This window comes from Doryrhamphus excisus, linkage group LG2 (genome assembly GCF_037039965.1).
Source record: "Doryrhamphus excisus strain RoL-2023G ecotype Guam linkage group LG2, RoL_Dexc_Guam_v1.1, whole genome shotgun sequence".
Lineage (NCBI taxonomy): Eukaryota > Metazoa > Chordata > Actinopteri > Syngnathiformes > Syngnathidae > Doryrhamphus > Doryrhamphus excisus.
In genome coordinates this window covers 16,426,213-16,453,765 of record NC_136358.1, presented here as the reverse complement: position 1 = coordinate 16,453,765, position 27,553 = coordinate 16,426,213, and the positions used below count along the sequence as shown (strand labels likewise).

At 38.8% G+C, this 27,553-nt stretch overlaps 1 protein-coding gene across 1 annotated transcript in view; it reads right to left on the bottom strand.

Moving 5' to 3' along the window:
- Positions 1 to 227: 227 nt before the first annotated feature.
- Positions 228 to 27,553, bottom strand: part of mdfic (MyoD family inhibitor domain containing) — a 134,777-nt gene continuing 107,451 nt past the window's right edge. Inside the window, exons 6-7 of the mRNA XM_058077321.2 lie at positions 4,960 to 5,011; positions 228 to 254 (exon numbers count right to left, since the gene is read on the bottom strand). Of these exons, the coding sequence (XP_057933304.2) occupies positions 248 to 254; positions 4,960 to 5,011 (59 nt within the window). The 3' untranslated portion in view covers positions 228 to 247. The remainder of the gene's footprint in view (positions 255 to 4,959; positions 5,012 to 27,553) is intronic.

The following is a 27,553-nucleotide window of genomic DNA, read 5'->3' as shown; positions in this document are numbered from 1 at the left end:
CTTATGTTAACATAATTATGACAAGCCGCACTGATTCATGCACACGACAGCGTAATATCCATGACAAAATTAGGCAACGACTTCTTTTTTTTTTTTTTTTTTTTTTCAGATTTCAGCCTATCAAAGGCAACTAGCGTGTCGAGCTAAGCCCAAGCAAATACGAAATAAGAGGATATCACTTAAAGTCAGCATACCTTGACAAGACACCCTGCCTCCTTTTGCTCCTCTTTTCATTGATTCCAATCAATCAGCACCTAATTAGACAAGCACATACACATACATGTCAAACGGTAATAGGGTAATGATATGGCCATTTAGTTGCTTCTTTCACCTTGCTACTTGCGGCTAATGACACTCAGCCACGGGAATATTCATAAGGGGGCACTTCACACTGCACCACCGCGTTCAACCTTATTTACAACAGCAGCAAACGCAGCACATGTGTCGGCAATGGGGGCTATTCCATGTAATCCAATGCAATAAAATAACGCTCTCGTGCAACATCACTAGCCATGAAGGGAATATTGTGGTTAGGGTGTACAGGAGGGATTCTGACAAAATCTGCTCATCAAAGTTAGGAAGTAACCTGTCTACTCATTTCCTTGTTAAAACAGCAGTAAAATCTCTATTGAATTCGTGTAAAATTCTATCTTTAATTCTTTAAAAAAGGCTGAGAAAGGAAGTTCATCTAGAAGGGCAGGAAGTGACTTTCTACAGGAGTTTGTAAACAAATTATTGCTTAAAAGGCAAAAAGGGCTGTTCAACAACTGAAAAAGAGACTCATAAGGGACCTATTAGACTTAATTTTGGGCCTTTGTATTGAGATCTGGACTCCTGTAAGGCAGCGACACACAATAACCTGCACAGAATGCTTCATAGATCTTCCAGATTCTGCACCTCTTCCTGCAGTCTATCCATGGATTTACAGATCTGCCTGATTCATTCATTCATTCATTTTCTGCCGCTTATCCTCATGAGGGTCGCAGGGGTGCTGGAGCCTATCCCAGCTGTCTTTGGCTGAGAGGCAGGGTACACGCTGGACTGGTGGCCAGCCAATCACAGGGCACATATAGACAAACAACCATTCACACTCACATTCATACCTATGGATAATTTGGAGTCGCCAATTAACCTAGCATGTTTTTGGAATAATAGTAATTTTATACTTGATCAAATTTACTTATGATTTGTCAGATCAAAACGTGCCAAAAAGGTTTTATTTGTGGCATGTGGGACGATGGCTAGTATTAGATCACAGTATATGTTATTAATTATTTCAGTCAATAAATAATACATAAATAATACACTGTGATATGTAATAATAATTTAAAAAATAATTCATTCATTCATTAATTTTCTACCGCTTTTTCCTCACGAGGGTCGCGGGGGGTGCTGGAGCCTATCCCAGCTGTCTTCGGGCGAGAGGCGGGGTACACCCTGGACTGGTGGCCAGCCAATCACAGTGCACATATAGACAAACAACCATTCACACTCACATTCATACCTATAATGTTACATTATTATTTCATATTGGTCATACTTTTCTACAAATGTCCGTTTCCAGGTCATGTGATTGTTGTTAGCAACATTTGGTGACCCAAAATGTGAGTAAAATATTGACCTCTAACGCTGACGCCGCTCAATGCTAACAAGGCAGCTAACAACAGCTCTATCTCGTATTTCCGACTTTCGGCAACGCAGTACGTGGCTGTAGTTTCACCACGTTGACGCCCACTTCCAACCGCCATACTGCAGGAATAGTAGGAATGGCAGTATTAATGGTTTTGAAGTACTGACTTGAAACCGGCGACCGGTCCATGCCTCGTCAAAATGTGTCGTATACTCTGCGAAGTCTATTTTCAAGCATTAAAGTTCTCCAACTTTCCAAAGCTGTTTTCTGACCTTGGAAGCCCTTCCCTCTTTGTTGCCTGCCTTCCATCCCCGGCGTTGCTGTGTTGTGCTGTTTGTAAGCCTCCCTCTCTCCGGCGCTGTCTTTGCGACTCCCAAGCGATAATTATTTGATCTTGTTTGCTTCATTATTCATCTTGAGGGAGCGGCGCATGTGACTTGTGGATAAATGCCATATGAAAGGCATTGTGCATCCTCCCGCTTTCATCCCGGCTCCCACAACAGATCAATTAGTCAAACTAAACAGTAAATTATTAATCACGTTGCCTCCATCACCGGAAGCAAACACTTCATTAGAGAGGACGGATGATTGAGAGGGGGGCTATGATGTGAACATTTAGGAAGGAAAGGAATCAAGCATGTCCATCACCGCAGGTAACTTCCAGCTCCCTCCTCCCCCGACGTCCCCCCTTTGCCAAAATGACATAAAATGAGGTCAAGCGTCCTGTGTGTCACCCGTCGGGTGATTAAAATAACACACGAGGATGTTTCATGTGCAGCAATCGGAGCATATTTGCAAAAAATATTCAGATCAGATGAATTTTAATGAGGGACTGCATGGGGGGGTGGAGAAAAAGCCTGTCACCTTATTTGCCAGGAGATACAAGGTAACATAAAGTTACTCAGTGTTCAGATTGCTCTGCTGTTCCGAGTTCGGCAATTTGAATAAATTATATTAGATATTAAAAAAAAGTCAGAGAGAAATGATATTTTTGCAGGAAAGGTTAATTTTGAAGGGACGCTAGGAAGGGGAAGAAGGGGGCGATGGATGGAGGGAGGGCTGGCGAGGCAGTTATTAAAAGCGATTGCATTGCCTCCCGGATGTCTCGGGAGAGCGGAATCAGTGGAGATGTTAAACCTTGCTTGACACCCCAGTTGGATAATTGTGGGTGTGGGAGCTAATCAGCGGAAGATGTCTCCTCAATTTATATCTTGTCAGTTAGCCAAGATTAGCCCCCGCCTCCCATACCCCTTCCTCTGTCCCGGCCACCATTAGCTTTGTTGCATGTCAATGCGCCGGTGAGTGTGTCCGCCTGGTAAAGGGGGGTGGGGGGGCGTAGTGTGATGGAAACCAGCACATTTATTCCAGCTCAAGCCAGTAGGGCATTTTCATGAAAAGCCATAAGAGAGGTGGGGGGGGGGGGGGGGGGGGGGGGGGGGATGGGGGGGGGTGGAGGTGTGGGTTGGGTCGGCTCTTTGAAAATGCATTTTTTAAAAGTGGCCAAACCTGGAACAAAATAGGACATTTAGTAATTCATATTATTCATTGTAAATTAGTAATCAAGTCTAACATCATAATGCTCTGCATATAAGACGGTCAAGCCGTAATAACACCCCATTGTACTGAATATAAGACAAGTCAAACTCCCATGTAAAACATTAATGCACAGAACAATTACACTATTACTGCTCAGAATACAAGACGACCAAGCTCTCGGATCATAGTACTCAGAATATAAGACAACAAAGCTTGCAAATCATATTGCTCAGAATATAAAACAACAAAGCTCTCCGATAAAACCCATTAATGCACAAGACAATTACATTATATTGGTCAAAATACAAGACGACAAAGCTCTCAAATCATATTGCTCAGAATATAAAACAACAAAGCTCTCAAATCATATTGCACAGAATATAAAACAACAAAGCTCTCAGACAAAACCCATGAATGCACAAGACAATTACATTATATTGCTCAAAATACAAGACGACAAAGCTCTCAAATCATATTGCTCAGAATATAAAACAACAAAGCTCTCAGATAAAACCCATTAATGCACAGGACAATTACAATATATTGCTCAAAATACAAGATGACAAAGCACTCAAATTATGTTGCTCAGAATATAAGACAACAAAGCTCTCAAATCATATTGCTCAGAATATAAGACAACAAAGCTCTCAGATAAAACCCATCAATGCACAGGAAAATTACAATATATTGCTCAAAATACAAGACAACAAAGCTCTCAAATCATATTGCTCAGAATATAAGACGACAAAGCTCTCAAATCCTATTGCTCAGAATATAAGACAACAAAGCTCTAAGATAAATCCCATTGATGCACAGGATAATTACAGTATTACCCTGTGGCTTAAAATATAAGACACAACACAACAATGTACAGTACAATTACAGGACTATGATATTGCTGAGAATGTAAGACAACCAAACTGTCTGATAAAACACATGCATTTACAAGACAAGTATAGTACTATTACAGCATTGATGCAAATATAAGATGGTATTTTTCTCCTAGAATAAAGTCTTACAAAGATGTTATACATGCAAACCAGCAGGTGACAAGCTAGAGCTTTTCTGCTCTGTCACTCACACAAAATAGATGTATTTCATCTTTGTTGTTTTTTCCTAAAACAGGTGTTCAAAAAAGTTTCAGAACCGTCTTATATTTGTCACTTTTACTCTCTTTGGTTAACATTGGTAACTTTGGTAATGTCTCCCGAGTGTGAGGCAGACTCTTCTGCAGAAAAGGAAAGTGAAAAGGAAAGTGAAATCTCCCTCATGGGAGATTTTTCCGGGTACTACGGTTTCCTCCCAAATTCCACAATTGTCCATAGGTATGGATGTGAGTGTGAATGGTTGCTAGTCTATATGTGCCCTGTGATTGGCTGGCGACCAGTCCAGGGTGTACCCCGTGGAATTGTCCAAAAGGTTTTGAATAATTAAGAGTGAAGGAGTCTTAAAGTGTACCTGGCAACTTCTGAGCAACACATTTTGGATACATTTGTGCAGATGGAAGCCGATCAAACACTAATACAATACAATACACAGCAGTGTGGGGTAGTGGGTTTCACATTTTCATCCCCTGTGGTAAATATGCACAACACACGTTCCTCTCCCAGGACAATGGCTCCTTTCAGCGAGCATGACGAGTAACCTCATCAGGGCGAATAAACAAGGTGGCCATGCCAGTCTGAGACCTGAGATCGCATACCTCTCCACTCCCCGCCTGCCTTGAGTGCTGACAGATGTTTCAAGCCCACCCTCCACAAAGCAAAAGGGTCGTTTTTTTTTTTTTTCCTTACCTTAAAAGACGGAGTGGGTGGGTCCACATGCGGCCTCCCGCACCTTCAGAACCTGTAACAAAAATCATGAAAGAGGAAGAAAAAAAAAGTCATGATCAAGCGCCACCTCTGATCCGGGCTCTATATAATAAGCAGCTGTGCAAGCCTTCAAATAGGAGGTCAACAACCTCTGACTGCGTTTTAATGAGCGTAAGCAGTAGAATAACATAATGGCTACGTACATGTACGTTTTTTTTTAGGTTCAGGTGGATGAGGGCATTGGTAAATCAATGTATTTATTTTTAATTGTTCCTTGAAGCAAAGGAGGCTTTTCGTTATGCGCCAGTTTCCAGCAACCAGCAGAGGGTACAAGGTCAGGCCCATCGCAATACAGGAAGTCAATAGTTTGGTGTAAATAATTAAATAATACTGAATGGAGTGAGGTTCCCCGGGATGGGGAAGTTAGCGCAAGTAGCTAGTGCTTTGTAGATTGTTTCCACATGTTCGAATCAGTCTAGCTAGCTCATGTGAAAGATTTAAAATCATTTGTGGAATCTAAATGGAGCGAGGTTCCCGGTGGCTGAGCTAAAAAAAAACCCAAAACACTAATAATATAAATTCATGAATAAAACATGGGAATTTTTTGTTTAATTACTGTAAAAATATTATTATTATTATTTTTAATTAAATAAAAAATTTAAATGAATTAAATCAAATTAAATGAATTAAAAAAATAATTCATGTAGATTTTTTTAGTTTTCCAAATATTTATTATTTGAAAGACCATTGACACAAGTCTTCAGCAGAGAATCATTTGTGGAATCTAAATGGAGCGAGGTTCCCTGTGGCTGAACTAAAAAAAAAACAAAAACACTAATAATATTAATTCATTAATAAAACATGGCATTTTTTTGTTTAATTACTGTAAAAATATTATTTTAATTTTTTTATTAAATAAAAAAATAAAATGATATAAATCAAATTAAATGAATAAAAAATGAATTCATATAATTTTTTTTTAGTTTTCCTAATATTTATTATTTGAAAGATCATTGACACAAGTCTTCAGCAGAGAATCATTTGTGGAATCTAAATGGAGCGAGGTTCCCTGTGGCTGAGCTAAAAAAAACACTAATAATAAAAATTAATTAATAAAACATGGCAATTTTTTGTTTAATTACTGTAAAAATATTATTTTAAATTAAAAAAAATAAATAAAAAATTAAAATGAATTAAATCAAATTAAATGTATTAAAAATTAATTCATATAGATTTTTTTTAGTTTTCCTAATATTTATTATTTGAAAGATCATTGACACAAGTCTTCAGACACTCTGCACAGGGTTCCTGCTGACGCTCGAGGTGACGGACTGTTTGTTTCCAGCAGCTTCTCGCTAAGCTTGCGGTGGCATGCAACAACAGCCACCGCTGAGTGAGACATCGATCCGGAGGTTCTTTGCGTTTCCACCCCTCTGTGCAGCAGCAGCAGCAGCAGCACATAACACAGATGTCCGTGTATTCCTCGCATTTTATGCAACGTAGAACAAATTAAAGTCATTAATTGACAAACTCAAACAAATGTATAAATTAAGTGCTCTCGTGCTGAGCCGTTTACGGTATCAAAGAGTGCAGACTAGAGACTGGCATTGCTTCTAATCTATTAGTTAGGGCGGACATTAATTATTGATAAGCCTGGCAATTGATTGGTTAATAAGATAATGTAATTGAGAAATGAAAATTGTCAGTGTGTGTGTGTGTGTAACATGGAGGTTGGAGTAGTGCTGGTGGGAGGGGTCTTAGGGGATTGCCCCTACATAGGCTTCCATCATTACTGCCACACTATGAAAGCAGAGTGGTGATTAAAAGAACTTGATTGATTTGACTCTCATTGGGATAAGCTGTCCTCATTCCGTCACTGGGCTCCGCCTGCACATACAAAAAAGTGTGTGTGTGTGTGTGTGTGTGTGTGTGACACATAATACACTCACCAGACATAATATTAGGTACACCTGCGTAGGCTGTTTTTGTTAAAATAGCTGTCAATGTGATGCAGTGCAGAAAACAATATTACCACAATATTGTTCAATTAACTGCTTTATAATTTCTAGACTGGATTTGTGTATTATATCTCCTTACATTGGACATACACATACATTGTGTGTGTTGATGCAATTCAAAATCAAAATCCATGCAATTAATGAAATTAGTAGATTCATCTTTAAAATTTATATTGCATGCGTGGACATTTTTATAAAATAATACAATTAAAAATAAGCACATTTTTATATTCAATTGTGATTACAATTGCATGTCAATAAATATATATATATATTTGTCTGACTATTTTGTGTAATTTACATATTTGTATTTATTTTTGGATTTATGTGCCATTTGTGCAAATTCAAAAAAAAAAAACACAAACTAAAACTAATGTTTTCATTTTTATATTCAAATTGTGATTAAAGTTATATAACATACAAAACATTTATACATTTATATTTCTGTACAAAAGGTCTTCCAACATGTAAAAGGGTACAAGCTAAAGGAGTGTGTTTTTGCGTGTGTGTGTGCGCGCAAGAGTGACTGCATGTCGTCAAGAGGTGGCCCCACTCCCCCAGTTTTCACTCGCTTTTTGTCTGCACTGTAAAACACACACACACACACACACACCATGAGAGACAGCCTGTGCAGCCCTAACACAAAAGCTATTGATTTTACTATCAGCTGCAATGAATGATCTTCCTGAGCCAATTTCGGAATTTAGAAATGAGTTCAATACTAATAATGATATTCTTTAAACTGTTGGGAAAAGAGGGGAGGGGGCTGGGATGATGCGGAGAAAAGAAAGATGGAGGCACAGGAAGTCAAGATGTGTGTTAGGCTTGAGGGCCAGCGTGCGTGATGAAATAAAGATTTGAATACTATTCCTATTTGGTTATTTTTGGCAGCACTTTTGAAGCAAACAAAATAAATTGTTTGTTGTAAATATTGCAGGAATAAACATAGGCAAAAAAATGGAGTGAGGCTCCTCAGGCTCTGGAATTTAGCGCCAGTGGCTGACTCTTCCTTGACTCCAGGTAAAATGCTACAATAATATACCTTTAAAATTAATTTGTGGAAACTATAATTCAATAAATAGTTTGTTGTAAATGTGTAAAAGTCAGTGGAGTGAGGTTCCCCGGCCTGGGAAAGTTAGCGCGATCAGCTAACTCTTCCTTGGCTGCTTTCCTTTAGTTATATGATCATATTTTTCAATCAGAAGGCTAAATGTATGATATTACATGTTCACATTAGAGAAGAGTGAGGTTCTATGTTCTTGAGAGCGTACAGTTTGTGTCAAATTGCCACACAGTTATTTTACAGTTTTGCTTTTGCATTTCAGTATAATATATTCATTCAAGTAAACAATTTGTGGTAAATATTGCAATAATAAATACACTGAATTTAATAGAGTTAGCGCTGTTTGCATGTTGCATATTTTTTGATCAGTCAACATGTTTATGTTACAATGGAGTGAGGTTCCCTGTGCTGGAGAGCTTACCAATTTAACACCCCGCCCGCGCTGTGTGCACATGTTTAAAGGTTCGGACGGTTACTTACTGCATTACAGTATTAAAAGAATATTCAAAATATACAGGATGCTGTAAGTATTGTAATAGGAAACATAAAAAAAATAATGGAGTGAGGTTCCCCAAGATAGGGAAGTTATCACTAGTGCATCAGGCGACTTAAGTTATAACTTTGCATGTTCGTATTAGAATGGAGTAAAGTTCCTTCGCAAATATCAGCCCATTTGCTTGTGCATTTCAATATTGTTAGTATATTCGAACAATTTGTTGTAAATAAGTGAAGTTCCCCGAGATAGGGAAGTTAGCAGTAGTGTAATACCTGCCCGTTGTCATGTTTAAATGTTCAAAGGTTACTTGTAATTAGCTTGTGCATTTCAATATTTGAGGTACATTCATAAGTAAACCGCTTGTGACTTGCGCGATAGCGAATGGAGTGAGGTTCCCCGGGATGGGGAAGTTAGCCCAAGTTGCTAACTCTCCCTCTGCTGTTTTAATGTTTAAATGTTATGAAATCCTGCTTTTTTGGACACACTTTTAACAACTCCCCCAACTTTGACGGCAGTGTGCACGCGCTCATGCTTTTTACGACACCATTTTGCAGCATGCAGCACACTTTTATCGTATTACACGCGCCATAAAGACACTCCGGTAGCGCCGATTCTGTTGTGCACCACACAAATCTTCCATAAAAGACAATTTAAAACAGGCGCATAAATATTTAGATGAAGAAAATGTTGCGGTGTGTGAGTGAAAATGTTTTATTTGGGGAGGGGGTGTTAATCAGAGTGCAGCAGTGCCCTGTGGAGGTGTTAATTCAAAGCCCCGTTACAGGGAGGTGAAGATTAACAGATAAGGGAGGTCTGAACGAGGGGTCGGCGCCGCCTGTGTCGGTACCCCCCCCCCCCCTTGTCCGACACCTGACCGAGATTAAGCCCCCTCCTCCCAAACCACCACCAACTATCTAACGACCTAGCCCTTCGCTCTGTGTTGTGCACAGGTGAGAGGTCAAGCGCTTACCCGATTCGCCGGGCTCTCTCGTTCAGTTTGCGTGGATGGATCTGCATTACAAGGGCCGGGCATCTGTATGCGGTGGGAAGCGTGTGTGGGTGCGTGTGTGGGTGCGTGTGTGGGTGCGTGTGTGTGCACCAGGGAGTTGAATGAGGGGGAGGTGTCGGGTGTGATGTTCTTGCAGGTCGAGGCAGGATTACAGTAACTATACGTTGACGAGTCATGGGGATATGGACATGCTCTTCTATTTAGGATGGATTTCTGTAATTATTGCTATGTATTATTTTTATTTTGCATTATTTTATCCTCATTTTATTTATTATTTTAGACCACAGCAAAAAACCTTAAATGGCAGTTAATAATTTTTAAAATTAAATATATACTATTTATGTCTTATACAATCTGCATTGATGTCTGATGTTATTGGGGAAAACAACCACATTTTGTTAAGTAGGTGTTAAAAATGGACCCTGAATGCATCACGTTGAGGCTGTAGAACCACATGATTGCTCAGAACCAACCCAAAGATGTCAAATAAATTATAAATATATTATTTTTGGAAATTTGCTGGGCAATGTCGGCTGAAAATGGACCTTGAATGCATCACGATGAGGCTGTAGAACCACGTGATTGCTCAGAACCAACCCAAAGACGTCAAATAAATTATAAATATATTATTGTCGGAATTTGCTGGGTGATGTCGACTGAAAATGGACCCTGAATGCATCATGTTGAGGTTGGAGAACCACGTGATTGCTCAGAACCAACCCAAAGACGTCAAATTAATTACAAATATATTATCGTAAGAATTTGCTGGGTAATGTCGGCTGAAAATGGACCCTGAATGCATCACGTTGAGGTTGGAGAACCATGTGATTGCTCAGAACCAACCCAAAGACATCAAATTAATTATAAATATATTATTGTAGGCATTTGCTGGGCGATGTAGGCTGAAAATGGACCCTGAATGCATCACGATGAAGCTGTAGAACCATGTGATTGCTTAGAACCAACGCAAATATGTCAAATAAATTATAAAGATATTGTTTTAGAAAATTTTCCTGGGCAATGTATGCTGAAAATGGACCCTGAATGCATCACGATGAGGCTGTGATTGCTCAGAACCAAACCAAAGACGTCAAATAAATTATAAATATATTATTTTAGGGAATATGCTGGGCAATGTAGGCTGAAAATGGACCCTGAATGCATCACGATGAGGCTGTAGAACCACGTGATTGCTCAGAACCAACCCAAATACAGAAAATAAATTATAAATATATTATTGTAAGAATTTGCTGGGTGATGTAGGCTGAAAATTGACCCCGAATGCATCACAATGAGGCTGCGGAACCATGTGATCCACTGCAGCCAATCAGCAATGGAGAATAATGATCCAAAAAATGTTAAATATGAATGACGTGTCAGTGTAATTACATATTATAATAAGGCAATGTCTGTTCAAAATAACAGCGTATCGGCAGCATATTTCCTCGATGAAGAACAAGAAGGAAAAAAGGATGGATGAAACGTCTTGAAAGGAGAAGAAGGACAAGAAAAAAAAAGCCAAGGAAGATGAAACTGCAAATTTGACTTATAACAAGCAAAATGACACCCTGCTGTCATTTAAATTATGGCTGCCCTCTATAAAGGTGTCTTTTAGGTGCATTAATTGAATTGGCCACTATTTCCCCCAATAATCATCTGTAAAGTTCAGCCGTCCATCCTTCATGAGATTCCCCGCCGCGCCAGCCACCGACATGCCGTGTCTATATTTCAGTGGCTTAATTTATTTTCATGATTCGCCCCATAATGACGGCCGTGCAGGCTGTACATCAGAATTAACCTTCATTCCGCCGAGGTATATTACGATGACAGTCGCCGACACATTTCACCTACACAAAGGGCATTCTCTTCCCCCGCTTCCCTCCCTCCTCGCCGCTGTATAATCATCGCAGGCAGAGATTGTTTGATAGCCGATTAATTTTCATAGGAAATCAAGTGGCCGGCTTTTTTTTTTTTTTTCGCCTCGACAACAATGCTCACTTTTTCCTGTCAATTAGGTGTTTTATTTAATCTCATCTCTTTTTTTAAATAAATGACAACCCCCTCCCCATTTCCCCCTGTTTTTCTGATATCTCCGGTGGTGTGGTTAATTTATTTTTGGGTGATGCCAATGCAACAAAAGTGGTGTAAATTAATCAGGGGACATGAAGCGAAAAAAAAGAAAAAAAAGAGGGTCTCCTTGTGTGTCATTTCTATGCAAAGTGTCAGATATAGATTTGCTATGGTCGCAATCAAAAGATTTCATTAGGGACCTGACGTCACGTTTATGAAGGCGGTGAGGACGACAGCGGCGGCGGCGGCGGCGGCGGCGGATCATTTCTGTCCTATTTTCTCCCTCATGAGCTCTTTTGTTCTTGCCGCACCCCCCCCAACACACATGCAAATGACAATAATAGATTTCGCCCAGCGCCATGATAGCGTATTTAAGAGGAGGAAGTGGGGGGGGGGGGGGGTAACCAAAGAAACATTCAATTTGTGACTGGCGAAAAAAGTAATTAAGAAATTACAGAATTCTTGGAGTTCCACCCCCCTTTTCCTCTTTTTCCCTCTCCATAATGAGTGATTAGAATATTCCGGAAAAGTGAGCGCTTAAGTCAGTCATCTACTTGACTCTATCCATGTGTGTGTGCGTCGTACTCACCCTGCAAATAAATATAATCAATCCCCTATTTACATGCAAATAAGGCTTCCCCCCCTTCATCCTAATAATCCTCAGAGAGGGCTAATAATATTCCCTCCATATACCAATTTCATATTTAGCATCGATTGTTGTTTTTTTCATCTTTCCTCCTTCTTTAGATCATTGCTTATCTCCCTCCACTTCATCTTATGAGAGGATATTGAAAGGCTTGTAGGGATGACACCGCGCACCACGCTTCATTATTTTATTTATTGTGCACGCCGACGATTACCGTCACAAGTCAAGCTCGTCTGTGAGGCATTGTGGGGTTTGGGGGGGGGGGGGGGGGGGGGGGATAGGACGCTATCATGGAGGCTTAATGGGTGTGAACTATGTGGTGTCATGTCATTAAGATAAATAGACATCTTTACATGTGCGGATTGTATTTCCGAGAAGAAAGTGCATGTGTAAGAAATGCGGTGTTCTGTATTTTGGTTATATGATGCAAGCTGAGGGGGACAATTAAAATATTGACGAAAATATAAAACGGTCAAGATGGCTAAAGAATAATTCATTTCCAGGATTCACTATCACAGCCTTGACGCAAATATAACACGGTATTTTTTCCCAAGAAAAATGCCCGAGAAAAACACCTTATAATTGTTGTCTTGTATTGTGTCAATATGGATAAGAAAAAAGCAAAAACATAAGTCAGTTTTTTAAAACATCACTATTTCTCACGTCTACTGACACTTGCTTATACTTGTTATACTTGCTTATACTTGCTATATACTTGCTTACAAATGTGGCATGACCATTGCAATGACTAAAAAGAAGCAGGAAGTAAAAAACTTTGCACATATAAGACGGTTGAATAAAAAGATAAAAAGAGGGAGAAATGCAAACTTTCAAACATAAAGCATTATTTTCTTTTCCTGACAAATGTTCCTATACACTATACATCTAAACCAACAGGTGCCATCTTGTCTTCAAGTTCGTCTTATACTCAGTAGATGATATCATCTACAAGACTGCCCTTTGCAGACAGGTGATAATTTTGACACACATTGATCCCTAAATTTAAAATTAGGGTAAGCAAAATAATTTCAAAATATATGATTGGTGGAAAAGGAAGAGGAGAAAAATAGATAATTTGCAAATATAAGACAGTAGAAAAAAGCGGGGAAAGAGCAGCCATTTGCAAATATAATACAGTAGAAAAAAAAAGAGAGAAAGAAAAATAAATTTGAAATATAAAACATACGGAGGGGGCAGGGAATTTTTGTAAATATAACAGATATCAGTTGTCTTATATTTGTTGTCTAGATACCTAAAATATAATACCATAAAATATACACCATGGCAATAAGAAAAATAGGAGGAGAAAGCAAAAATAATTAGCAAATATAAGATGACAGAAAAAAGCAATATATTTCGCAAATATAAGAAAAGTGTGGAAAAAATTTGAAAATATAAGATGCTACAAAAAAGGAAGAAAATAGTTTACAAATTTAAGATGGTACAAAAAGAGATGAAAAATATACTTTGCATATGTAAAGTGGTAGAAAATGGGAAGAAACATGAAATAATTAGCAAATATAAGACAACAGAAAAAGCAATATATTTTGCAAATATAAGACAGAAAAAAAGTGAGTAAAGTGTGAAAAAAATTTAAAATATAAACTGCTAAAAAAAGGAAGAAAATACTTTACAAATTTAAGATGGCACAAAAAGGGAGGAAAATATACTTTGCATATATAAAGTGGTATAAAAAGGGAAGAAACATGAAATAATTAGCAAATATAAGACGGTAGAAAATAGCAATATATTTTACAAATATAAGAAGATCAAAAAAAGATGGATATTGCTGAAATAACTAGCAAATATAACACTGTAGAAATAAGGACGAAAGAAGCATAATAATTGTCAAATATAAGACGGTACTTATCCCTTGGAATGGGATAAACCAACAGGTGACGTCTTGTCTTCCAGGTCGACTTATACTCGGGTCAATACGTTAAGTACGGCAGCAAAAAAGAACATTGGACGTCGTCATCCACGCGGCCGCCCTCCCTGCAGCCATTAAAAAGCCACACACATTGACCCCCATTTCTTTCTTTTACTGCAGTTTGCGTTACTTGAGGGCAAAAATCACGCTGGAAATTGTAGCGTGGTCATTCATGGCAGCGAGGGAAAAAAAAAAAAAAACGGGATATCATTTGCATTTCCTTTGAAAACTTTGCATGATTAATCACCATATTCTTTGGCTTCTGTAGCTCATTAAGCAGCAAACAACAGGTAGCAGTGATGAAATATTAAAAAGCCAGCTATTAACCGGGGCTTTTTTTTTTTTACAACAACACATCCGCTCGGAAACGGCGGCGGCGGCGCCTTTGATCGCCATTAATACCATTTGCTTAAACTTTTCAAATATGCTTCTGTATGTTTGATTAACATCTTTGGGAATTATTTAGCATGACGGCTAATGATGAAATTGTGATTATCATCACTCGGGAGGGTAATATTACATTTACTGTTGTGCATATTGGACACTTCATGAAAGTTGGTGTATTAACTTGGCCGCGCACATTCACATATGCACTTATAAGCCCTGGGTATTAATATTCACACTGGGTATATTTTAGTTTGAGAGCGCTGCGTGCCCGACATTGTAATTTCTTAGCTTATCTAATCAATTCTGCAAGCTCCACGGGCCTCGTATCGGGGCCTCATGAAAGAAATCAGCTCGGTAGCACCTTCAGAACACTTATAAATAATGAAAAACAGCATTTAAAAAAAGAAAGAAGCGCTTCAGGAGAGAAAATGTTGATTAGAAAAGTGCCTTTTATCCATGCCTTCGAATCTTTTACATTCCGAAGATGCAGAGGACTCCGGGCAACGCATAAAGTAGCCCTATCTGACCAGCCAAAGTAAAATCAAATGAAAAAGAAGTAGTAATTTTTCTGAGATAAAAAGTGCTGACAGCAGAGAATGAGGCAGGTGCTATTTGGATATGAGAGATGAGAGCGGAGGAGATCACTTTCATCTCCTGCGTGGAGTTGTCCTTGAAAACTTTGCACATTTTGGTATTGCCGGATGCATCGGAGCCCACTCTCACCCACAGAAAGGGTTTGGGTAAGCTTTTCCGATGGGATGGAGCATATTTCGGAGTCGTGTTCCAGTGTGAATAATCTACCCAACTACTGTTTGTTTTCAATGCAGACGGAGAGAAGATGCCTTCAAGTAGACAACAGCCATGTACCCTATATCCGTTCCGTATATCTGTTATGGTTTATACACGTTTTTTAATCAGAAAACAAAGAAAAATGTTATTAATTCATCAAAATTGAAGAAGGAAATGACACTTTCTGGTCCATGTGAAGCTCTACAGCAGGGGTCGGGAACCTTTTTGGCGAAGAGAGCCATGAAGGCCAGATATTTTAAAATGTGTATCTGTGAGAGCCATATACAAAAAAAGTTTATATTTACATGTTGACATCTCAATGACCGAGGTAGACTACCGCATTACCCAGTAATAATCGAGTTTTGGTGTTTGACCTGGAAAATATCATCAGGAAAGATAGATATGGTTGGCCGTATTGCAGTAGAAAATAGATGGACAAATTAAAATGCATAAGAAAGTTGTTGATTTTTAATATTATTTTTAACAGTCATTTCTGTGATGTTTACTTTAAAATGTTAGCAAAAATACATTTTTATTGTGGTAAGAAATGCTTGAGAGCCAGATACAAAAGAGCCCTACCTGGCTCCCGAGCCATAGGTTCCCTACCTCTGCTCTACAGTAATGATAGACATTTTTGCTTCTGTTGTGATGATGCCTTCAAGTAACACATGTAGATAAGCTAAGAAGTAAAAAAAACTGCATCTCAGCTTTGTGATATAGGTAAAAAAAATACCTTTATTAGTATCAACTTTGGTCTTTAGTGTTTCAACGTTCTTGTTAAATTTGCTTCTCATAATATTTTGACTTTATTCCCAGAATATTTTGACTTTATTCCTTTAATATTTTGACTTTATTCCCTTAATATTTTGACTTTATTCCCTTAATATTTTTACTTTATTCTCTTAATATTTTGACTTTCTTGCCATAATATTTTGACTTTATTCTCATAATATTTTGACTTTATTCCCAGAATATTTTCACTTTATTTTCTTCATATTTTGACTTTATTCCCAGAATATTTTGACTTTATTCCCTTAATATTTTGACTTTATTGCCAGAATATTTTGACTTTATTCCCAGAATATTTTGACTCAATTCCCAGAATATTTTGACTTTATTCCCTTAATATTTTGACTTTGTTCTCAGAATATTTTCACTTTATTCCCTTAATATTTTGACTTTGTTTTCAGAATATTTTCACTTTATTCCCTTAATATTTTCACTTTGTTCTCAGAATATTTTCATTTTATTCCCAGAATATTTTCACTTTATTCCCATCATATTATAACAAGCTACTTTTCCAAAGATTACCACTTTATTTAGTTTTGTTTCTCATATTTTTTTCATTATTATTGCTAACTCTATGCTACTAAAATGACATTAAATAAATAAAATTGAGAAAATTTTCCTGTTTGAATATGACTTTTTAAATGTAAATAATTGACTCCCATAAAGTATGTACTTTATAATTGTAACATTACAATTTTTTCCACAATATATATGTATGTATATTAAAAATTAATTAATTAGTTAATAATTAAATAAATAAATATTAAAATAAAAAATAAATACAAATAATTACATCAATAATTAATTACTACATGTATTATTAATATATGCATAATATTAATATATATGTATGTTAAAACATCTTTAATCTTTATGCTACTAAAATGACATAATTTTTCAACATGATATTGCAACATAATATTCTCGTAAATGTAGTTTAGTTTTCTTGTTAAATTCTATTTTTAGAATGAGCCACGGGCCAATAGCTCGAGCCTAACCGCGTAGTTGATTTCTCCAATTTTAATGCATGTTAACCTACAACAATAATAATAATAATAATAACAATAATAATAATATATTGTCATGATATCCCTACAAGAAATGCCAGAAAAGCCCCAGAAGTCAAACCATGCACGACAATGAAATGCTGAAATTGAACTGTCCCAAAAATCCAAGCATTTTCCTGTCATATTTTCCCATTTGAAGCTTCCATGAGAAGCTAGCGTGGTTAACAACTTGTGTCTTATTTAGCCTCGGCAGGCGGAGGAGACTTGCAGGGGAAAATAAAGGAGTTTTTATGCCCATCTATAAATTAGGGATGCTGGGTTTGATGAGCAGTGAAGGAGAGTCGGAGAGAGACAAAGAGGCAGTGCTGCATTTCATATGTGTTCTCATCATCATCGTCATCATCATCATCATCATGCTGAGGCTGTGATGAGTTACACACACACATACACACACACACATACACACAAGGATTTGCATTCTGCTCCTGGCAGCTTAAGCGACAAATTGACACGACGAGAAGCTCTTGGTGTTTTGAGGGACCGGAAGGGTCTTGGTTGAGGACCTGCTGGACCTTTCCTCCCTGAGGGGCCCGGCGAGGGGCTCTGAGGCCAATGTCCCAGCCCGACTTCGCCTCAGGCCATCAGCCCCCGAGGCTATCGCTCACGAATAAGCCCCAATCAAAGATGGCAGAAGGGGCCCAAAGTGCTGCTTTAGCGCCTTGAATTATTCACCATTGGACCGTCTTGACCACGAGACGTTTATCTATTAGCTGAAAATGTTCTCTTTAATAATAAGCTGACTTGCAAACAGTTGGAATGGGAGCTGATCAAAGCCATGCTATTGCTAATTTGGATATTTTTTATTAATGATGAGGGAGGCTTGAGAAAACTGTTGAAACTGCGTGTAATTCTGCTGAAACTTCATATCCTCTCTAAGGGAACGCGAAAATAGAAGAAATTGAAAAAGTACATTCAACTTTCATAGTGATGGTTTTGCTTAGCATCACATTTATACTAGCAGAGTGTCCGAAAAGGAGTCGGAAGAAGCGGATCTTACTAAAAATATACTTAAGTTGATCATTCATACATTCATTCATTTTCTACCGCTTTTTCCTCACGAGGGTCGCGGGGGTGCTGGAGCCTATCCCAGCTGTCTTCGGGTGAGAGGCGGGGTACACCCTGGACTGGTCGCCAGCCAATCACAGGGCACATATAGACAAACAACCATTCACACTCACATTCATACCTATGGACAATTTGGAGTCGCCAATTAACCTAGCATGTTTTTGGAATGTGGGAGGAAACCGGAGTACCCGGAGAAAACCCATGCATGCATGGGGAGAACATGCAAACTCCACACAGAGATGGCCGAGGGTGGAATTGAACCCTGGTCTCCTAGCTGTGAAGTCTGCGCGCTAACCACTAGACCACCGTGCCGCCCTAAAGTTGATCAATATGTGCAAAAAGAAGACAACCGGCTTCTTACGAGTTATTTTCATAAATGCCAGATTGTTGCTAAATAAAGAAACTCCCACCTCACCATCACGGCGTATCCACGTGCCCCCCCACCCCCTCCTGTGTCGCCTTGTTTGTTGCCCCGATGCCCCTCCGTGGCTCCTCTTAATGAGGGTTGGACGCGTGGCTGCCTCAGCACCTGCCGTGGGTGACCACAGGGTTAATCCCACCTGGCTGGGCTGCTTGCCTCTGGGCTGCTGACGGCAGCAGAGAGAGGGGGCGATGAGGAGGATGGAAAAGGAAGGAGGGGAAGGTGACATGAGGCGCAGATACCCCGGGGTTACACACACACACACACACACATACACATATAAGTCCGTCGACTTTGGCAGCCTGAAGCACAGCAGAATGAGTTGTACCAGTCGCCGCTGGATACCTGACAAGTGGACGCCTTCATAAATTACTGAATGAAGATTGATAACGCCAAAGCCCTCAACTCCTCAACTGCTACGACTCCATATTGGCCGTGATGCTGCTACAGGAAGTAGTATCAACAGACCGGTCGGAGCCAGTTGAATGAAGCTGATGTGATTATTTGTTGCTGTCAGGCCAACCGGACACAACGGCGGCTATACGAGCCAAAACAAGAGATTCTAACTAAACATGATTTGTGAATTCAACAAAGATGAGAAAAAAATTTGAAAAGTGGAGGAAAAAAATATATTTTTTTAAATTTATTTTAATTTTTTAAATAATTTTTTAAAATTCCTTTTGCTTTAAAAAGCATTTTTCCCTAACTAGTACAATACTGTATTAGTTAGATTGGATAGCGACCAGTCCAGGGTGTACCCCGCCTCTTGCCCGAAGACAGCTGGGATAGGCTCCAGCACCCCCTGCGACCCTCGTGAGGATAAACGGTAGAAAATGAATGAATGAATGAATGAATAATACAATACCGTATATTCATTAAGAAGTTTGAGCTTCTACTTTATGAGTTGAACTGACACTGTCAATCAAAACTGAGCATTAATTGTATAACTGTATACAATATATAACATGTAATAAATGATTTGATGTGCAAATGATGTGCAATAGGATTCATTCATTCAAGTGAAACTCAGGTGCAATATGTGCAATGCTACATTTTGTTTACTGTATAGGTTATTGTTTTTGATATATATATATATATATATATATATACATTATTATAAACAGTACCTGCCACTTTCATATTTATATTCTTATTCCTTATTTTATTTTAATTATTTTCCTTATTCTTATTTTTAATATCTACAAAATGCACTCAAATTTTGTTGTATGCAATACAATGACAATAAAGGTGATTCTGATTCTGATTATTATCACCATTAATATTAGTTCATATATTCATATATATTCATTTATACTCCAGTGCGACTTATGCATGGTTTTTTTCTACCTAATTATGCATTTTTGCCTTGTCCGACTTATACTCCAGTGCGACTTATGTATGTTTTTTTCTACCTAATTATGCATTTTTGGCCTTGTCCGACTTATACTCCAGTGCGACTTACGTATGTAGTTTTTTTCTACCTAATTATGCATTTTTGGCCTTGTGCGACTTATACTTCGGAGCGACTTACGTATGTTTTTTTTTACCTAATTATGCAACTTATGTATGTTTTTCTCTACCTAATTATGCAGTTTTGGCCTTGTGCGACTTATACTCCGGTGCGACTTACGTATGTTTTTTCTACCTAATTATGCATTTTTGGCCTTGTGCGACTTATAGTCCAGAAAATACGGTACTTAGTGCTTTCATTCGTACCCTGGCACAGCAAACCTCCCCTCCATGCACCTGTACGACTTAGTGGAGCCATGAATGAATGACTGGAAATTCTTAATGATAGTCGATAGAATTCATAGTACAAATAAAATGGAAAGACTCAAAATAATCAATGAATCAAACCCACAGCAGTATATACTCCATATATATAGTACTCCAGTGCGACTTATGTATGTTTTTTTTTTCTACCTAATTATGCATTTTTGGCTTGTGCGACTTATAGTCCAGAAAATACGGTAATAATATCAACCTATATATCAATGATAAAAGTACAATACTTTTACTCCCATGTCGCCCTATTCATTGATACCCACATGGACAAATGTCGAGATATTTATAGTTAATACACGGCAACTCGCTTTCACCCAACCAAGCAACCAACCAAACACACAACCCGATCAACTTCCCAACCCCTGACTCCTGTCTGGTCCCGGCTTTGGAAGTTGTTTACTCAACACACCGGGCACTTTACAGTCCCCGTCTAAAAGGTCAGCAGCCCATCTCATTCCGACGGTCCTGGTGGCCGCTCCTTTTACGAGGGGGGCCATTACCGTAAGCTGATTCACAAAGTGGAGCAGTAAAGGATGATGGCACGGGGGGGGCACCAGGTGAAAAGTTAGCGCGGTGTTGGTCAGGCGCGTGTGAGGAGCGTCCATATCTGACATCTCCTAAATTGGCAGCCGGACAGCCAGAAGTCCGTCCTTAAAGGAGCGTTTCTACATGTGTAGACACACTAGAATGACTTGAGGACCTGTCAGGACGAGCTGCTCGGAAGAGTCAAATAAATCTGACTGATGCCCTCTCCCATCGGTGGGCTAAAATGCCAGACGGAGCGTAAATCACGCCGCTTCGACGGTTCATCTCAGTACCGGCTGACATTACCACGGCAACTTGTCTCCGCTTCGCTATTTGGCCGCTCCACAGGCGCAGGCGTGGAGATTGATGTTTATTCAGAAGCGGCCGACATATTTCAGCTCTCCAACATTAGTCCTCTGAGCTCAAACCTGACTAATTGAATGTGCTGGACGGATGACACCTTGGCAACGGACGCATCCGTACATGTCCAAAAAGAAGTTGAGTTGAGGGTCAAGCTCGTGACTTCATTTTCCATTGAAATATTAATATTGTTTGAGTACCGCACAGTTGCTCTAATGTGCCGTAAAGGGCAGCCGTTCAGTCAGACATTAGCGTTTCTGCGTGTGTGTGGGCTTTGACCCTTTTGGAGGTTCAAGTCCAAACAGCCACATCTCTGCTCGTAGACATTTCCACTTTATAAAAAAACACAAGTAATGAAAGAAAATAGCTATATCATGGAAAACTTCAGGTTGGCATGTATTTGGAACAATGTCCGACATTGTGACTGTGTCACAATTGGTGACACAGAGTGTTGGGTCAAAAATTACGTTATTTCGCTTAAGAAAGGTTAAATTATCAAACCTCACGGCAAGATTGAATGGAAACTATATTGACAGTTACTATGGTACCCATTATGTCATTGTATGGTCATATCCCCTCGTACTTCGGTATATAATAATAAAAAATATATATATACGTAATTAAAATAATTAATAAAAAATAATTCAAAATCAGAATAATAATTGTATATAAATTAATAATTTGATTAATATATTATATATAATAATATATATTAATATTACAATTACTACTATGGTACCCATTATGTCATTGTATGGTCATATCACCTCATACTTCGAAATATAATTAAAAAATAAATACATTTATAATTCAAATAATTTTTAATAAAAAATAGTTCAAAATCAAAATAATAATTTTATATAAATTAATAATTTGATTAATATATTATATATAATAATATATATTAATATTACAATTACTACTATGGTACCCATTATGTCATTGTATGTCATATCACTTCGTACTTCAGTATATAATAAAAAAAAATAAATTTATAATTAAAACAATTATTAATAAAAAATAATTCAACATCAAAATAATATTTTTTTAATAAATTAATAATTTGATTAATATATTATATATAATAATATATATTAATATTAAAATTAAAGTTGAAATTGATATTGATATTTAAATAAATAAAAAAAACTTGGTCTCCTAGCTCCTAACCACTCGACCGCCGTGCTAATTAAATATTATAATTAAAATAATCATCTGTGTTTGGAGTTTGCATGTTTTCCCCGTGCATGCGTGGGTTTTCTCCGGGTATTCCAGTTTCCTCCCATATTGGAATATATGTCCCACATATCTTGCATCTCCCACATATGTCATTGTATGGTCATATCACCTCATACTTCGGTACGAAACAAAAAAATCAAATACATAATAAAATAAATAAATAAATAAAAATTTAAATTCATAAAAGAAATAATAAAAAATACATGATATTCGGAAAGCAGGAAGTGAACAAATGTAACGGTTACTGATTGTAAAAGTACCAGATGGAGGGGTAGGATTTAATAAGCTTTGCTTCTTCCTACTCCTTTTGGACATGTGGAACTGTGAACTGATTATGGGATGCACTCAATTGTAATCTGATGCATGTTCAAATGAAATGAAACCATTACCATTACCAAAATCCAGGGTGGTCAGTGTACCTAATATTGGGCCCAGTGCTCCACACTAAATCATTCCGAACAGCATCTTGCCCCAATAAATTTAGTGCCGCAATTACCTTGTTCCATGCCTACCCTTCCGTGTGCCCTCGGGGCCCCCCCTGTCGGAAATGTCACCCAGGAGGAAGGGTGGAGAGTCGGCATGAGAAACAAGGTAATCAGGCTAGGCTAACAACAACGCCGTCCTATTAGTGTCCATCACTGCAGTGGGATGCAAATAAGAAGACACTTTTGATTGGTTTTAAAGCTAAGTACTTTTTTTTTTTTCCCTGACATTTTTTTTTTATTTCATCATCCTGCCACAAGCTCACCGAACTGGACTGCGGCTATATCAGTGGCGGTGAACTGGGATGCCTGTAATTACCGCGCAGTCCTCATCTACTCAAATCATCATCCCGATCCAAATCTTTTATTTCCCCTGAGGCCCCCCGGCCAGGCTCCTAGCTATAGCGCTATACCTCTTACCTCCCAGGAAGAGGCGGCCCCGGTGTTTGTGCTTTTTAATCAGGCCTCGACTCAAGCTGTTCCAACCGAGCGAGCAGCGGAGTAAAAAAAAAAGAAAAAGGATGGGTCAAGCTGTGAAAGGTTCCGAGCAAAGTTGCGGCCAAACACAAACACCGGTGGGGTTTTAATTCAAACGTAGCACAGTGGGGCAGTGTAGCTGAGGGGGGGGGGGGGGGGGGGGGGGGTGGATTTATGGATTTAAATGAGCTCACCAGCTCATTAGCGAGCCTGTTCTATGGTATTATACAACAAATATGACACAACAAGCTCATTGAACGATCATGCTTACTAACATTGACTGAAATAAATATAATAAATAAGAGAGGAAGCGGCTCATTTGCACTTCACAGCGTCACATTTAATCATCTCTGCGGGCTTTTGCTTATTTGCCCACATACTTTACCCCCCCCCCTCTTGACTCCTCCTTCGGCACAAAATGCTAACAAACCCAAAGCGGCGGGAGTCCAAAGGCATTAGAATTTATAAACAGTTTAAAAAAGAGACACACAAACAGCATCAATATTTCACTTTTCCTAATGATGCACTTAAAACGCTCATCAGGAAGTAAATTGCACTTTAAAGAAATAATTGATTGCCCCCCCACCCCCTCATGCCCGCCTGCTGAAAACATATCCAGTGAGTTTTAAACACAGGAAGTGAACAAATTATCAGTGACTGCTTCGACTAAGTAAATAAGCTCTGCTTCCTCCTACTCCTTTTCAGACGTGCTGTAATGTCATGTCATGTGACCTTGTTATGAATGCTGGGGATTATCGCTCATCATCGCATCCTTTAAAGGACAAAATGCATCACGTGTGCAATATTCAGATGTAAACGTAAATAAACGTTAGTAACCAGACCCAGAAACTAAGTACATGGTAGCAAAGGTGCTACAGAATAAAAAAAAACAACTTTTAATTAAATAAATATTTTTATTTGATAATGTGACCATTAAATCTGTCATCTTCAGTGTCAGAATTCACTTTCTCAGTCTCTCTTTTTTTGTTGTCACTTTTTTGTGTCACTTTCATCTAAAGGCAAATCAGCCCTAGAGCTTGTGCTGTCCTCTTCATCAAACAGTAGCCTTTGTGCAATATTCAGCAGCAAGATGTAAACGTACGTACATGGTAGTAACCAGACCCAGAAACTAAGTAGATTTCGGTGGTTCTTTAATTTTGTGGCACTAAAATTAGGTGAAAATGAGACATACCGTAAGCTAAAGGTCGGAACATGCTAAATGCAATACACACAAAGGTGTTACATAATTTAAAAACATTTGTTTTAATTAAATAAATACTTTTATGTAATACAGCTAGTTAAAACAGTCGCCCTTCATTGCTGTCTTCCTCCTTCAACATTAAATCTGTCCTCTTCAGTGTCAGAATTCACTTTCTCAGTCTCTCTCTTTTGCTGTCAATCTCAGTGACACGTTCATCTAAAGGCAAATCAGCCCTAGAGCTTGTGCTGTCCTCTTCATCACACAGAAGTACAACCTTTCGAAGCCGGTTGCCGATAGTAGATTCTGCGCAATATTCAGCAGCAAGATGTAAACGTACGTAAATGGTAGTAACCAGACCCAGAAACTAAGTAGATATCGATGCCTCTTTAATTTTGTGGCACTAAAATTAGGTGAAAATGAGACATACCGTAATATCCTGACTACTGAGCTATAAGCTAAAGGTGTCCATGTCGTAACATGGTAAATGTAATACACACAGGTGCTACAGAATAAAAAAAAAATAAATTATTAAATATATACTTTTATGTAATACAGATAGTTAAAACAGTAGTCCTTCATTGCTGTCTTCATCTTCCTCCTTCAACATTAAAACCATTGAATCTGTCCTCTTCAGTGCCAGAATTCAATTTTTTATTGTCACTCTCAGTGTCACTTTTGTCTAAAGGCAAATCAGCCCGAGAGCTTGTGTTATCCTCTTCATCACACAGTAGTCCAGCCTTTCGAAGCCGGTTGCCGATAGTAGATTTTTCTAACACTGCTGTCAAAATCCTTGACAACTTGATGAAAAGTTGCTAGATTGATTGCCTTCAACTTGAATTGCCGTATCATATGCATTTCCTGGTCTTTTTTCCATGAATGTGTGTGCATGAAACGCAAAATGACATTGAAGAGAGGAAAAAGAGGAAGAAAAGAACAGTAGTAGTAGGAAAAAAAGTGTAATTAAAAGATCTTAAAGGTGATGGTGTGCATGTAACGTCTTTTAAGTAACTTCATTTTTCTCATTTTGCTCGGGAAGTCTGATCTTTGATATAATAATAATAATAAATTTAATTTATAATGCACTTTACATCAAATAAATGATCTCAAAGAGCAACAGTTACAATAAAAGAATAAAAGTTAACAGCAAGTGTCACAATAACACAATAAGAACATCTAAAAAAAAGTAAGTAAGTAAGATATCATACTATATGAGCAATTTCGGACCAGATATTTGTCGCTTTTGTTTGATACGACCGCTCTGACAAAGTGTACTATGAAAGATGAGTTGAGAGTAATAGAGGGAGTGAGCGCTCTCTCCTGTAGTGCAGCGTGAGTGCAGGGAATACTGTAAAGGAACCTATACACTGCACAAAATGTGAGTGTGTGTGTGAACTTTTTTTTTTTTTTTTTAATCCACACCCTCTTGTGGTCCAAGTGATTGCATTCCTCATCAAAGCCTCAAAACGCTTGAGCCGAGAAATAAGGCCTCTAGATCTCCCAACACAGGTGGCAATGCTACTAAATATATATATATATATATATATGTATACGTATATAAAGTACATCAAGAAGAATGAAACGCTTCCTTCTATCTGCTCCTCGGGCCGCCGCTTCTTCTTTCAGGTGGAACGCTCATTAAAAGACGGCCGTACAGCAGGTGTTTGCTCACGCGGCGTTGAAGGAGAGGATGCTTGAAGGGACGGGAAATCACAAAAGAGCATCTGAGCGCCGGCGCAGGCATGCACAGGTGGGTGAAAAGCAGAACACACACACAAAGATGTGGCTGCATATACGTCAGTCACAGGACACCCGCCTGGTCATCACACTTTGTGAAAGATCCTCTGCTATGTTCAAGTACCGCCAAGATCCTCTATATATAACAGGATGCTGTCCTTCATGCTGTGTAGCTCCATTATGGTAATGAAATACAGGCGGTAAAAAGTGACAATAGTCGCCATTTCCTGTCTCCTGCTCTAACTTCATGCCAATCCATAGGTGAGCTGATATTATAGCAACCGTTTGCAAAGGGGGCTGCTATTTTTACCCACAGACGCCACGTCCCCTTTCCTTGGGCACATTCAATTTCTTTACCTACTTTCCTTCTGCCCACCGTCCCCTCGCGTTCCAGCCCCAGCCCGCCTGATTCAATTAATATTCAAGCAAAGTACAAAAATCAATTTATCATGCCTGAGACTCTTTTGTGAGGCGGTTTACACACAGCGGCTACGTGGCTTATCCCAGATGCTGCGTCAGCGCTCGGCGACATGCCGCATGACGGGTGTTTGTGCAGTGTTGCTCGTGAGTGGGGACCACTTGTTATTCCCCGGGTTAGAGCTCACTGAGGCCTGCATCTTTTGTGTGTTTACAGCTCTGGGGGCTTGTTGCCTCCCGACTACAAGGGAAGCTGATGAATAAATAACATCTCTGCAGCTCCCTCGGAAAAGAAAGGCCTTGAAGTTTTGTGCAAATGCTTCTACGGTTACCACTGGATGTGTATATGTGTGTGTGTGTGTGTTGTTTGTGACCGCACGAGGCACACAAAAGGAGTGTGTTTGTGTCTTCAGCATCTCTCAGCGGGCCCGGGACTCGCCTTCATCTGGCGGATTCCCGGCCCCTCTTGGCAGGAAGCCGTCAGAGAGTATTCTCTCTCCGATGGAGGGGAAACATCCTCTTTATCTTGCACATCAGTGGGAGTATGCGGGGTACTATGTGTGTGTGTGTGTGTGTGTGTGTGTGGATGGAACTCTCCGGGAGAGA